Source organism: Syngnathus acus, chromosome 4 (genome assembly GCF_901709675.1).
Source record: "Syngnathus acus chromosome 4, fSynAcu1.2, whole genome shotgun sequence".
NCBI lineage: Eukaryota > Metazoa > Chordata > Actinopteri > Syngnathiformes > Syngnathidae > Syngnathus > Syngnathus acus.
The window spans coordinates 9,659,860-9,674,970 of NC_051090.1; the positions used below are offsets into that span (position 1 = coordinate 9,659,860).

A 15,111-nucleotide genomic window follows, 5' to 3' on the forward strand; every position below is an offset into this window, starting at 1 on the left:
CTTTGCGACATGTCGATGCAGGCGCGCCCCGGTCGTGCATTATTCATCATCTAAACGCTGCCGTCTTATTGCGGTGCAGTGATCCCCAAGTCTGTTTTCCCCGTCCGGTCCGATCCTTCATTAGTTGGGCCTGATTGAAAAACATTATTGTTGTTCCGAGGGCGGCATTTGAGTGACAAGGTGACGCTCTTGACTTGCGTTGAATTAAAAGCGGATCCACCAGTGCAGGTTTGCCGATATTGGAACGGACATTTGCATATTTGCTGCGATATTAAAAAAGGATTAGCACAGCAGAGCACAACAAGTGGCGGGAGGGAGGGGGGGGGCGCTTCATATCATAAATGACAGAGGTTGGAAGGAGGGGAGTGCGGCCCCCACATTCCCGTATGGCAACCTGATTAGTGCTTCTTAATTAGGACAGCTTCTCATCTCCGTCCTCATGTTCGGCAGGAGTTAAGTCCCCACATTCAATATTTACTCGGCACTCCCGCACTTGTAGCGCCACTTTCTACGGTGTGGGAGGGGCAGAGGGGCTCCAAGGCAGGTTCCTTGTGGAATTATCTCGGAATGTGCAGGTGCTAACCAATTAGCGAGCTGGCATTTGAAGGACTTTTAATTAATATTTAGTCACACAGGTAAGGTCGGAAAAGAGCGGGAGAGCAGCAGGCACTTGACGGAAATAGAAAAGTGAAGGGCGCGTTTGAAATGTCACTCTGAGTCACATCGGTGGAGACCAATTTTCCAGTTTTGTTTTTTTGGTGGTTTGGGATTGCACTAGTAACCACCACACTGTACTAGTAACCACCACACTGCAGTAGTCAACTGACTTTTTGCTCCGATTTCGAATCAGCCGTCATTATTTTTCATTTGATTCTAAATTAGGATATGAAATCATTCAACTTAGTCACAGTGCAATTGCCCAAGATTATGATGCAATACTATTCATTTCAGTTATGATACAAAGCATTTAAATGTGATTTGGTCGAAAATTCCTCTTCGCTATCGCGATAGCCCTTGCTTATGGTGTTTGCACGCAAGTGACGATGTTGTGGAGACGCACGACTAAACAATAGCACGCTAGCCCGGCAAAGCTACGTGAATACAACCGCGCCTGTGGCAAGGCGTCACGCTTTAGTGGCCGGCTAACGTGCGCCTGCATTTGCGCCCCGAGGCAGCCGCGGGGTTGCCGGCCGGCCCGGTCGACGTGTTGGATCATTGGGTGGGGGGGGCCCTCACCCGGGAGGATGGCGGGCGGCTGCTGCGGCGGTTGAACTTTGACCCTGGTCCCTCTGGCATCCCTACCATGTGGAAAACATGATGAGGTCACAGCCTCCGATGTGATTGGAAAAACGTCATCAATGTTTCATATATGCTCACCGGTCCACTATATAAGGTACACTGTCCAATGAGAGCGAGTCAACTGCACGGAAGGGGGCATTATAGAACAAAACCAAAATATCAAATTTGACAAAAAACATGAAAATACAAAATTTGAGAAGGGGATGTTTTTGCCGCAGGCTCTTCCTTTTTCCCGGGCTCCAAGTCACATCGTACATCAGCGATGCATTTTTCTCCTCCCTAGTTTACGAGTAAGGCGAGTGCATACTAAGTGCGTGCTGATTGGAAGTCGCTTGAGCACAATTAAAATATGTTTGCTCTCTGTGTTAGCGCCTACTGACGAAGAGGAGGAAGAGGAGAAGCAGGGAAGGGCGGGCGGGGTGGAAAAAAAGTCATATTAGCAAAAATAAATGTTGGCGGGCAAATTGTGGCTAATGAGTCAAGAGACTGCGCTGGTTCACATGCATTAAAAGAGCCATCATTAGGAAATTAGGGCCCAGATTAATCCCGTTAATGACACGCCGGCGCTCCTGGGAGGGATGAGAAGAAAAAGATAGCGGGCCCAGATGTCGGCGTAAGACGGCTCCCCCTCTCTTCCACTTGAAATGCAAAACGAGAAGGGGGGGCGGGGTGGGGGTCTTGTAGTCGACTGCTAATGAAAGCACATCCTGGAGATGAGGGGCGAGAGACGCTGCAAAGAGGATGGAGAGAGAGCAAGCGAGAGGAGGGAGAGGGGAGGCTGGATAAATGAGAAAAAGAAGAAGAAGAGCGCAGGATAAGACTCGGCAGCGGGAAGTGTGATGTCCCCAATTAGGTGGGATGTCGCCCCCCGTCTGGGCCCGCCGCAATAAAGCCGTCACTCGGTATTCGCCGGCACACGGCTCCGACACTGTTAACATTCTAATATGTCGCCGGCGCGTGCGAACATTAATTACTTTGGCCATTTGGACGCCGCTCGCTGTTTGCTCCCCGACGGAAAACGTGAGCTCGGGCTTAGCGGCGCTACATTAGGAAATAATACGCCCTATTTACCCGCCCAGCACGCCTGCCGCCTGTTGACTTTTGCGTGCAAGCACCCACACGCACAACGACTGCCTCAATTTGAACTCCATCTTCTTTCTACATGTGTAATTTATACACCAGTGCCTTGATTTCAAAGGAAATATTCTGAAAAATTAGATGTACGATGGGGGATGTGTTTGTGAAGGTAGCAGGCTGGTGAAATCTGCGCTTTGACACGGGCCATGCTACATTTACATTTCATTACAACTAATCTCAGGCCCATTGGTCCAGGCTGATAACAGCGTTCGTTGTCACCTTGGTCGGACAACTTGTTCTCCGAATCTTATTAAATCCTAAATGGAGTCTATCGTGTCGTGATTGGAATGAACTGTAGTCAACTTGTAATAGGCGTGAATTGTATTTCTATTAGAGGATTGGAATTGGAGTAAAACGAATCTTCTTGTAACTGGAAAGAACTGCGTTGCCGTTTCGTTGGATAAACTGAATCCTTTTGAAATTGCAGTACGTCAGAATTGGCAGATATCGTATTCCCTGTGGAATTAATGTATTGGAATATTCCTACCTTTTAATTGGTGTTTTATTGGTGTAAATGATATGATAATTGTTTTATATGTTACTGTGATTGAAAAAAATTGAACTGTATTGTAATCCCTACTCAAGCGCCTGACGTCACGCACTCAGCCACACCCCTTAAAGGCACGGGAACAGTTTTGGCACTTTCCAAAACCCGTTTATTTACAGCGCATACTGTACTGTGTGCACGGCGTGTTTTTGCTTTGTGCTGTGGCCTCCCTTGCGTTGCGGTGGCCATGCTTGTCTTGCATGCATTATTGATGCAGCGGGCGGAGGCAGGTGCGGTGGCCCAGGAGAGACGGCGGGCTTGTGCAGCGGCGACGGCGAGTCTCTGCTGTTCAACCACCTAATCAATGTTAACTCGCGCTTTCTGTCAGCCACGCGCCCACGATTATTGCTTCATTGCGATGGTAAAATACAGTGAAGAATTAATCAGTTTTTGCTACATCTTGTGTGTGACTTGGCCACTTGGGGGGCAATTTAACACACATCTGTATTTACGGAATACCGTATGACAACAAGCCAACGACAATCAATAAAATTGCATTATCGTTTGCAAGTGGAAGATTCCTTCTCTGTCGGAGGGTGCCGAGCCCCAAGTGTCCCCCCCCCCCCCCATCGCACCGCCCCTGCCTTGTACAGACATATGCGATGTCTGTGGGCATGATTCCCGAATGCATAAGCGTATCTGAAAGGTAAAATACTCGGATCGGTGTTGAGCGGGCGAGCGGACGTCCTTCTGCATGCTGGTATGTGAGATGAGATGAGATTAGGATTGAAATGGGCTGCCATTATGCTGCGAATGATGCTTTTAGAAGAGGATCACACCAATTTCACTTCAAATGGACCCGATTCATTCATTGGCTGGAGCCAAACATGCATCGGAAGTCACACACTGCCCCCCTGTGGTAGAAACCATTTATAGCTAATCACTGCTACCATAGTGGAGAGGGAAGACATTTTTTCAGGACACGATGGAATCTTTTTTTAAAGATATCACAGGGGTTTTTTAAGACATGAAATACTTTCATGGTGTCATGGACTTTTTTTTATATCATATCAATCTTGGGGATTTTTTGACATGGCACAATAAATATTTTTAATCCAAGTGAAAGCGGTCAGAGCTCAAAAGTTCTTGAAAGAAATTGAGAATCTTAAAACATTAGTAAATATGTCAATGATGTGAGTTTCTTAGCAACATGTTTAAAAAAATCTAAATGTTATGAATAGATATTAAAATATTTTGTTGTACTTTTTGAAAAGCAGAAAAAAATATTTTTAGTCCCTCACTCATCTTCGGACTGAATTTGTGGGCCAAATGTGCATGTTTCCACATGGCCTGTGTGGTCAGTCCCGATGCGGGTTAATGGACTTCCTGATTGAGGTGGAATTCCCGCCATTCCTTTTGCCAGGATGGATTGAAAAGAAAAGCCTTGTGCTGCAGTAAAATCTTCTCATCCGGGCTCACGAATGCTAATGAGATGCTAATGTTGTCCGATTAGACGCGGCATTACGGGACGGAGATGTAATATGTTTCGCCTGTTAGCTGCCACCATTCTGATTTTGACTCGCGACCGGTTGGGATTGTGGGAGCAAAATGAAAGCATGTTGGTAATAAACTTGCAGTACATCGGACAATCACTTACAACTCACTATAGTTGTTTTAATTAAGGGAGGGCGTGGCTTGATGCCATATGTCCACAACAGCCCATTTGGGCGCAAACTAGTAGAGGCAATAACTCCTGTTAATTTCTTCCCTTGACTAAATAATCTTGGTCTAAAAGCCAACTAAAAAGCCGTTTTTGACAGAAACTATTGTCAATCCAAAGATATGTTTTGAGCGAAGTATATTGCAACCTTTCAAGATAAAAAGTAATACAAGGCACCAAAAGTTTGCTTGTTTTTACGAAAAAAGTGTACTTTGACTAAAGTCTTGATTTCGGTGCGCCGCGGGTTGAACTGTCAACTGTGTGACGTCAAACATTTTGTACGTGAACCCCGCCAAAGCGTCAGCATGGCCAGTGCAAAAGTAAAAAGTGGAGCAAAGCGCCCAAAAGCGACCCGTCATCGCGTTGAGCCGAGCAAAAATAAACATTTGTCGAGAGCGAGCCAAGAATTGATCGTCAGTCTTCGGGTGAGATGGGGAGGGGAGGGGGGAGCAACGCGCTCGCCCGTCGAGCTTGGCCCGAGGCTGTAGCTTAGCGCCGCTTTTATACATAGTTTATTTGTACCTGTTTCTCGGACTGCTGCCGTATCGGCCGTTCCCCCTTCTCCACCCGCCCGCGCCGCTCTCCTTTCAACGCGCCAGCTTGTGAATAAAACAAAGCGCTCGGCTTGCTGCTGTATAATGCACCGCCTCGCCATTGGACATCAATTGACAACACGCGTAGGAATGAAAAAGGGGGGGGTGGACTCCGGACCGGATCGCCACCAGATCTGTGGATGGAGTCGCTGCAGCAGGGTTAGGCTTTTAAATATTTCATGGCCCCTCCGAGCACAAAAAAGACTACAAAAGTCACTGAGCGAGCTGCCTTGGAGGTCGACGAGCGTTCAAGGTCACGCAAAGCCTTGTGGAAAAAACGCATGCAAAGATTGCGCTGGTTCATCAACAGCGCGGTTAAAGCCATCGTAAAGTTTGTAGCGCCGACTGAGACGAGGACGCACCGAAAAAAGAACGTACAAGAATGAAGGCGGAGTTTTACCAAAATAGTCAAGTAATATTGTAGTAATATTGTAACAATCATGACATTTTAGAGAAAAAAATTAAGATAAGTCATTTCTTATGAAAAATACAGAGACAGGAAGGCGGTGTGCCAACCCCCCTGCGACCTTCAAGTTCAACAAGTCCAAATGTAAAGAAGAATAAATCTGGCCAAGTCGGATTTGTTGACTATCATATCAGAAAGTTGCTGCCCGAGCATTTTTATTTTTTGTCTTGAAATACGATCATTTTCCAAGACAAAAGCTAGCTGGCAGAAGTGTGTGTCAGTGGTGTAATGACGAGCCCCTGGGGTTGAGCGTGCTGTCACGAGGGACCCCCCCCCCCCCCCCTCCCTCCCTCCCTGCTTCCCTCGTTGCCTCCGTGAAAATGAAAATGAGGACATTGGCATTTCAAAGAGAATGGGTGCGGGCCCCTGATCACAGCGGTTGGACCCCCGCCCTCAACACGTCCACGGTGCATGCGCAGTACACCAACTCAAATCTACTTGGCAGAAGTGCGAGAGTCGGAGTTAGCAGACTACGCGGCTAAACAGTTGAAGCGAGCGATATTGCGTATCGATTGGCGGTTGCCCCTTCAAAGCGGCGAGAGCATCGATCATCTCCTAAGTGGAGTCATTAACATACACGCTGTTAACAAGCGGCGGCGCGGTGTAGCGCGTCCGGGCATCAAGACAGCCATCGACACGCGCGCTTAGCGGCTAGCTCACGCTCTCGCCGAGTGGATCATCCTGAGCCTCCAACCTTTTTACTTCAGCGTGAGAGCGCGCCCATCACAAATTCAGAAGGCAAACGGAGGGGAAAAGGATCCAACAAGCCGGGCCAAACTCAACGCTTTAGACTCGACGCAAACAAAAGTGACCAGAATAACCCCACAGAACGCTAAAAGCATCACTACGCCCGCTAAAAGGAGCTTTTAGCAACAAACCAGGGCTGCGAAATGCGTCCTGCAAAGAATACGAGAAGGACACAGGAGCATTTCAAATACTGCATACCACACATGAAGAAAATGCAGCATTATTTAGTACAACTTTGAATCGTGTCCAAAATCCCATTTGCAAATGCGGTTGAATAACTAAAGCGTCTGCTGACATCAGATCAGCCCCTGAGCGGGAGCCGCTACTTCCTGTCCGACATGCACAAATATCAGCGGGAATATTTCCCGCCACGTGGATACAATTGTACTTGTAATTCTCCCATTTTCTCTCGCTTCACTTCCATAAATACGCCAACGTGATTTACGGCTCCTCCGAGGGCTAATTTAGAACAGGGGCCCAAAAAAAAGCGAGCGCATTTATTACCGCAGAGAGAGGGGGAAATCCCGCGGTCGGCTCGCATCAGCCGCGATTTTCTCCTTCATAGGCAGCGCTGATAGATGCCAGCGGACGGCGCAGTACGATCGATATACGCTCCCGAGGACGTAACGGCCTTCCCGGGATATGTCGACCTCTTTCCAAGGCCTTTAATGCCCGACGTTTAATTGCCCGCTGCAGATATATTAATTGGCCTCTTTTTACTTTACGTATGTGTGTGCTTTTTTGCCATTTTGTGTGTTTGTCCATTCTCAGACACATCAATATTGAGGCTTATATTTTTTTGGTGCATTGGAGGAGTAAAATGGAAGGGTTGCCATCAAGCCCTTTATGTATACCCGCGAGACGTCGCTGATGGACACTCAGGTTTGTGGCCGGTGGAGGGCGCTCCCTCCCTGGAGCCTACCTGGCCCGGTCACCTCCACGCTTCCTCTGTGCCTCATCGCAACATTTTGACAATGACGAGCACCTTAACGGAGGCAAAGTGCCCTCGGCCCCCAGAGAGCAAACACAGAAGCTGCTGGCAGATGTGTAAATGCATCGCCGCCGCAAGGGAACGAGGCTTTTTATTTTTTTATATCCCAACTACATGTCACGTTAACCACTGAATGCTAATGGGTACCAGGTTAAAAAGGTATAAAGCCTGATAGGGCTTGTTCCAAGCTGTTAAATAGAAAAACATATTTTTACAATAATATCTGCAATCCTGTCCTATCGAAAGACAGTTTACTAGCACAGCAAGTTTACCAAGGACCTCAAAATAATAAAGAAAATAGTTTTTTCTTCCATGGAAAATGTGATTGTTCTCAGCATTTGAGTATCCAAGTCAAAGTTATTAAATTAGTCACAGTGCTCTTTTGTTCGGAACCGCCAATTTATCAACTACATGAATTGAGATTAACAGGTCAACTGTATATTTTTTAAAACATAAATTCACCATACTTTGAACCAACACATCATAGCGATTGCAACCATAAACCACAAATTACAATATACATACTTATTTGTATTTTTCTAAATGAAAAGTCCTTAAATTGATTGTTTATCATTTACCTTTTACCAAGTACTACGCCAGTATATTCCCTCATGACAGCAGTTAGCGCCAATTAGCACACAAGACACTGGCAGTTAGCTGTTAGCACAAAACGCAAACTCACCAAGAGAGTAGAAAAGTAGTCTTAAGTCCAGTACACCGTCTCCAACTCGGTTCTTGCTGAACGTCCTTGTTTTTGTATTCCAAGAGTGATTCTTTGCTGCCATCTCTCTTCCATCCGCGTATAAACACTCAAGTCCGCAAGATGGCTCCCTCCCCGTATTTTCGGGTCACTCCATTCTGCGAGAATGTTTTTCTCCGACGCGTTGTCTTACACCCGGAGAGCGCGTAACCTTCTTGCAGGTGTCCAATTCAGGGCCTCCATCAAACATTTACTACAGATTTCACCTCCAGCGGGGGTAAGGAGGGGCTCACTGGGGTCTTGCCAAGGACTTTTTTCAACAAGCTATCTGTCGGGGGTTTCTTTACCTGGTTGATTAGAAGCACCTGTGGCTAAAGCCAAACTGTGGTCAGGTTTCTACTTCCTGGACGGAAATTTGACAACTCTGCATACAACCACTGACTACTTCAACAAAAACAAAAAAGTAACTACTTCCTGGGTAAAAGGAATCCCAAAAAATACTGCAGTATAATATAATATATACAATATATTGGCTTACAATAGCAAATGTTTGTCATTTTTTTTAAAAATCGTAGTAACCACGGTCTTCCACTAGATGGCAGCATTCCCCAAGGAATTAATTGACTTGCACTAAAGTGCTTTTTTTTAACTGTACATCTCATTGGAATTGCATTTACTAAAATAAATATTACGAAATACAACAGATTTGTTCGTTTTCAGCGTTTTTTTTTTAACAAGCTGAACTAATTTATTCAAATACCACACTTGGTACAAGCAGTTTGTCAAAGTAAAACATAAAAAATAATAGAACACAAAATGTGGTCTGTTTTGTAATCATTTTGATGGATGTTTGGTCCTTTTTGTCAATGTTTGACCACACAGAACGCAGTGGAATGTGTAAGCTTGCACAAATAAACCTTTTCACCTCTGAACAAAAACATTTACTATATGTTATTCTTGTTCCCTTGCTTTTGGTCTTTTTGGTTTCCTGCTCTTGACACAGTGAAGATTAGTTCAATGTGGACGTGTGTGCCAAAACAACTAAAGACACACACAAGCCACAAAGATTGGTACACCTGAACAAGTCAAAAAGTTCAATGCTGACTTTTGGTTAACTTCACAAAAATTATATACAGGATGTTGATAATTTGGGCTGGAGGTCTGCAGTCAAAGTTTCAAATATTTGGAGCCGCTCATTTAGCGACAAGAATAATCTTTGTCAAATTGACAACAAAAAGTGCAATTCAGTATTAGCAGTGACAATACTGCAATTGGGGAAAAATACGTAGTATGAATAAAATTTAAAAAATAACCCCTCGCCTACAAAAGTAATTAATTTCAGGAGGAACAGTTCAATTGTATCGGATTACTTTGAATATTAATACAGGTGGAAAACACAATTCTGGGAGGCTAATCTTGATCAAATGAGTAATAAGGTTGCAATATTACATCTACAAAGTAATATTAAGAGAAATCAAGTTGCATTTTATCTACCAAAGCATCCCAAATGTCGTGAACGAAACAGGGTGCGACATTTAGCACCTGCCAGAAACTTCCTGCTGGAAAAACCAAAAGACTGTTGACCGACTTGACAAACTTCAACTTAAATAACTTGAGGTCTCCAGACTTTGGTGATCTTACCGTGCCTTGTTGTAACGCTAATGCTAAGTTACTACATGCAGAAACATGAGGACAAACAACATGATGACAGATTTTTCATCCAAGTGGTTTCCAACCTGGCTTTTCTAGTGCTTTAACTTTTTTTGTGACTGTCTTCATGGCCCTTTCTGTACCGCACTGGCAGATACCTACGATAACCAGCAGAGGGCACTCGACTTCACTGACGTGTATTTGGAGTCTGCTTATTTGTTTTCCACAACGCCAGAACGCAAATACCCGGGGAGCACCATTAGCGGCACCACTGGTGCTTGCGCTAGTGCCACCCAATCGGAGGTTGCTGCACATGTAACAGAATCCTCCTCTGTGGGCCAGTAAAGAGTTGCCGCTTGTTGACAAAGAACCTGGTGAAGAAGCGGTACCAGTTCTGCTTGGTCTGTGAGCTGCTGTATCAAAAAAAAAAAGAAGGAAAAATTGAGGAAATATGCACTACAGGCTTTGATGTGGTCACAGGAGGGTCTTAAAAATACTACTACTGCAAATAATACTATTTGCAGTATTTAACTGTAGGCACACCTTTGTTTGCCCCCCTGCCCCAGCATTAAAACTAAAAAAACAAAAACGATGCCCTGACGTGCTATCGCCCGTCCGTCAGACACCTGCACCCGTTTGCGAAAGCGCCGGCAGTTTCCTGGTTGAGACTCTCCTTGACCTCCACGGGCAGCGAGTCAAAGAGGTGGTCCTCCACCAGAAGGCAGCCCCGGCGCAGCAGCGGGCATTGACCCAGCTGCGGCGGCAGACGGTCCAGGCAGTTGCTCTTCAGCTCAAGGTGGCTCAGCTGCCCCAGCTGCCCGACCCGCTCCGGCAGGGCGGCGATGCAGTTGTGGCCGAGGCACAGCGTCCGCAGTTTGGTGCACTTGAAGAGCTGCTTGGGGACCACCTCCAACTTGTTGCCGGTGATTGCAAAGTGCTGGAGGTTCTGCAGGAAGCCCACCTCGGGGGGGACGACGGCGATGGAGTTGTGGCTCACGTCTAGGTGCCGTAGCTTGAGCAGGTTGAAGAGAGCGCTGGGCAGACACTCCAGCTTGTTGTGCGACAGGTAGAGCGACTCGAGGTTTTTGACATGGGTGATGGACAGCGGGATGGAGATGATCTTGTTGTGCCAGAGCTTGAGGCACGTCAGCCGCTTCAGATGCTGGAAGCTGATGACTTCCTCGATGGTCCGGATGAGGTTGGACTTGAGGTCCAGTTCTTGAAGGTTGTTGAGGCTGAAGATGGCGTGCGGGATTCGCTCCAGCTCACAGTTGTGCAGCTCCAACTCGGACAGGTTGGTCATCTTCTTCAGGCTGTTGAGCACCAGGAGCTTGGTGCCGTCGTTGTGCACCACTAACTTGACCAGGTGTGGCGACAGATCCGTGATGTTGGTGGGGATCTTGGTGAGGTTGCTCTTGAGATGCAAGACCTTCAGGTGCCGCAGGTCTCGCAGAGACTCGAGTCCAATCATTTTGTTGTTCTCCGAGTTCAGGTTGCCCACCAGGTAGAGTTCCTGCAAGTTCTTCAGCAGGTACAGCCAGCTGGGGATCTCGGCCACGTCCGTGAACTTGACGTGAAGGCATCGCAGGTGGTCCCGCAGGAAGATGAATGCCGTCTGCTCCACTTTGGCTGGACAGTGGTAAAAATGGAGCTCCTGTATGTTGATCATCTGCGAGATCTTGGCCGTGATCTTGGCCTCGGGTATGAGCTCCAGCTTGAGGATCTCCAAGTCGGTGAGATCAAACACGGCGTCGGGCACGCCTGACAGCATGAAGAGGTGCAATTCCAATTTCTCCTGAGCGTTGCGGGTCACATGCTGCCGGAGCTTCTCGAAGGTCCACTCGTGGTTCAGGCTGATCTCCCTCAGTTTGTTCTCACTGACCTCTGACAGGAAGACGCCGAAGCGCTTGGAGTAGAGCTGGTCGTACTGGTCCACCATGTGCAGCAGGAAGGCAAAGTCGTTCTTTACGTCGGGGATGTCGCTGAAGCTGCTCTCCTCGCGGACCTTCTCGAAGGAGTACTCCTTGAGGGGGCGGCGGAAGAGCCAGAAGAGCGTGTAGATGCAGATGACGCCGTAGACGCAAATGAGCGCAATGTAGCTCACCAGCAGCTTCTTCAGCATGAATGCCATGTTGTGCGTGCAGTGGAACTTCCCGTATCCGGTCAAGTGTTTGACTTCCGGCTCACACAAGTGGTAGAAGTCGATGGAGGTCACAAAGTTCATGGTGTAGCACAGGATGACGATGAACTTGACGGTCTTGATGAGCGTCTGCAGGGCGTACAGGCGATAGATCATGTCGCTGTCCTCCACGTGGGCGCGGAACTTGCGGACCTTCTCGAAGAGTGCCTTGGCTTGCTCGCCGTCCTTCTTGTCGAGGATGGTCATGGAGGGCGCCTCGCTCACCAGCTTCTCGGTGGAGAAGGTGACGCCGGACTTGCTCAGCATGGGTGCCGACTGGTTGGGGCTGCCCTCCTCGCTGCTGGTGGAGAAGTGCTTGTGCTGGGCAGTGGTCCCCGCCAGACGCTGCTTGTTCTCCTCTGAGTCCTCGCACGCCGTCTCCGAGAGCGCCTTGGTAGTCCAGGGAGACTCGAAACACTTGCCCAGGATGGACACAAAGTGCTCGATCTTGGAGCTGGTGCGAGGATACTTGAACCAGAAGTTGCTGCTCACCATCAGGATGAGTGTGTGGATCAGCGCCAGGTAAGGAAAGTATTTGGAGTACCACGGAAGGGCCACGTGGTAGCACATCTGATTGACAAAGACGTACTGCTGGAAGTCCAGCTTGGTTCGGATCCCGGCGGGGGGCGGCTGCTGCGTCGGTGCTTGATCAGGAGCTGGCGTCAGGGGCGCCCCTTGCTCCACCGCGGCGCTCTCCTTACCCCGCAACCTGTCGGGCGCCTCGGTCGGCAGGGGCGCCACCTTGTCGGGGTCCGAGTCCAAGTCAGGCAGGCAGACCACCTGGTCGCGCGTCAGCTGCATGGTCCCGGCGAAGATGGCCAGCATGAGCATGATGATGCCCAGGTAATCCATGAAGACGTCCCACCATGGTTTCAGGATGCGGTAAGTCGGCTGGATGTCGTTCAGGGAGGCGACTTCGGTGAGGGTGAACATTCCTACCAAACCAAAAAACAAAAATGATGATGGTGAATTAGTGGCTCACACATCTGCCACTGTAGTATATTGGTATTTCCCTGTGTGGGACAAATAGAGGAATATCTCATTTTGTCCTTTGAACATTCCTTCAACTCCTGCACGGACATGCTAATGCTAACAAGCCTGTGCCTGTTGTCTGTAAATAAAGCTGTCATACTGTACACAGATGTGCTTTTCCAAAAAGGCGCTGTCATCGGGGCCTTACAAAATGGAGGCCTTGACGTTCATCAGAAATGACATCTGAACTCATTTGCTGTACTGGTTTGTTTCACTTATTATGCGGTAATACACCATATATACCGGCGCGGCTTAAAAAAAACAGTGTTTGAAATTTATCTATCTATTTTACGTCAATATTCCACCTTTCACTGAAAATAAATATCAGCTCCACATACTAGTTATTGCCCTCTTTGACTACTAATAACTACATAATTACTGCATCATAATTAGACTACATACATTACCAAGATCATACCAACATGTAAAATCCTAATTTGAGGATTTATTTTTCATTTAAGATTAGATTTGGCCTAAATTTAATTTCTTGTCAAAGTTGCTCTTTATTTTTTATTGTACTTTATGGGTTCTTATATATTACTAAGCTATCTATCTAGCAAGCTCAATAGCTAGCACTACAATAACAAGTGTTTTTTGAGTGTATAATAAGACTCTAAAATAACAAATTACTTGTATGGTCACATTTTCTTGGGTGGCAGCGTGTTCGGGAGACAATGAGCAAGAAGTTTCCCCATGTCCGAGTCGTCCCTAAACGCCGCACGCTCGCTTCCGCATTAGCCGGGTTGAAAAACACAGTGTACTCGCTCCAATGTATTTAGAACAAATAAAAGACGCAAAAACAATCAACTAGCTGCTTCAAAGGCGCACCGCGACTATTTTGCATTTGACAGAAAATAGTAACACGAACCTTCGCGGAGGTCTGCTCGACGCGCGTTATTGTCCTCCTGCTACGCCAGAACCGAAGCTGGTCGCCGGTCAACCACCGTGTCGAAGGCGTCCATTCTTCCTGGTCAAGGCGCTGCTCGGGCCGCTTCTAAGCGGCTTAGGGCGGCTGCTGCCCCCCTACCCCACCCCCTTTTCCGCCTACCGGCTGTCCTGCTTCGCCTCGCCGCGGATGGTCTGGTCCGGTTTGTTCCGCCGCCGGGTGGGGGTGGGCGGCCGGGAGGTGAACTCTCGGTTGTGTGGAAAGTGAAGACCGCGATGGTGTCCGTACGCGCCGATGTTCTTGTGCTGCTTTCCGTTTGCGGACGGCAGGTGGAAGCCGCGTATCGCGTGACGCCCAAAGCCCGCCGCACCCAAGGGAGTGTCAAGCAACGGCAGCTGGCACCAGATCGGCAGATTACATTCAGGGGCCATCCAACAAGTGCAAAGCGGAACATAACGCTACAAACAACAAAATAAAAAAAAAATCTGTTACAAAAAAACTAAATCAAAGCATCTTGTAAATAAAGGCACGTAAAAAGAAAACATGAGAAATGTGGTAGGACAAGTAAGAGCATAAACACAAAACAGTAATAATGGAACAAGTGGTATAGAAAATGGAGGGATGCAAAGTACGGTTTGGATTGATAGCAGTCAATAGAAAAGTTCCCAAAGTTTTATTTAACCTTGTAGATAATCTTTGTGTAATATACAAGGCTTTAATTAAGGCATGGTTGGATGTAAAATATGCTATGTCCCCTTGTTCTCAATATATGTGTACAAAATAAATATCTACCCATAAATGCTTTCTAGTCACCTTAAGTATACTTGCACAATCTTAGCAAGGACCCGTACAATAAAATCTGCATAGTTACAGAAGCAAACATGAAGAAAATTAAAAAAATATAATTCATGATATGACATAATAATACTGTTTACATTTTTGTGTAATATACAAGGCTTTAATTAAGGCATGGTTGGATGTAAAATATGCTATGTCCCCTTGTTGTCGATATACGTGTACAAAATAGATATCTACCCATAAATGCTTTCTAGTCACCTTAAGTATACTTGCACAATATTAGCAAGGACCCGTACAATAAAATCTGAATAGTTACAGAAGCAAACATGAAGAAAATTAAAAAAATATATAATTCATGTTATGACATAATAATACTGTTTACATTTTTGATAGTTACTTACATGCAGAGGTGTCAAATCCAGGTTC

General features: G+C 46.8%; 1 protein-coding gene across 2 annotated transcripts; it reads right to left on the bottom strand.

Annotated features, from left to right (window-relative positions):
• Positions 1 to 8,845: 8,845 nt before the first annotated feature.
• lrrc8db (leucine rich repeat containing 8 VRAC subunit Db) lies at positions 8,846 to 14,409 on the bottom strand. Of its 2 annotated transcripts, none has more exons than XM_037249090.1 (2): positions 14,050 to 14,409; positions 8,846 to 12,904 (listed from the first exon to the last, which is right to left on the bottom strand). In XM_037249090.1, exons 1-2 carry the CDS (start codon positions 14,339 to 14,341, stop codon positions 10,395 to 10,397), a joined length of 2,802 nt encoding a protein of 933 aa, XP_037104985.1. In that variant the 5' UTR covers positions 14,342 to 14,409; the 3' UTR covers positions 8,846 to 10,394. The 2 variants fall into 2 exon arrangements, with proteins under 2 accessions (XP_037104985.1, XP_037104986.1); XM_037249091.1 differs by having other exon boundaries at positions 13,870 to 14,408.
• Positions 14,410 to 15,111: the final 702 nt, after the last annotated feature.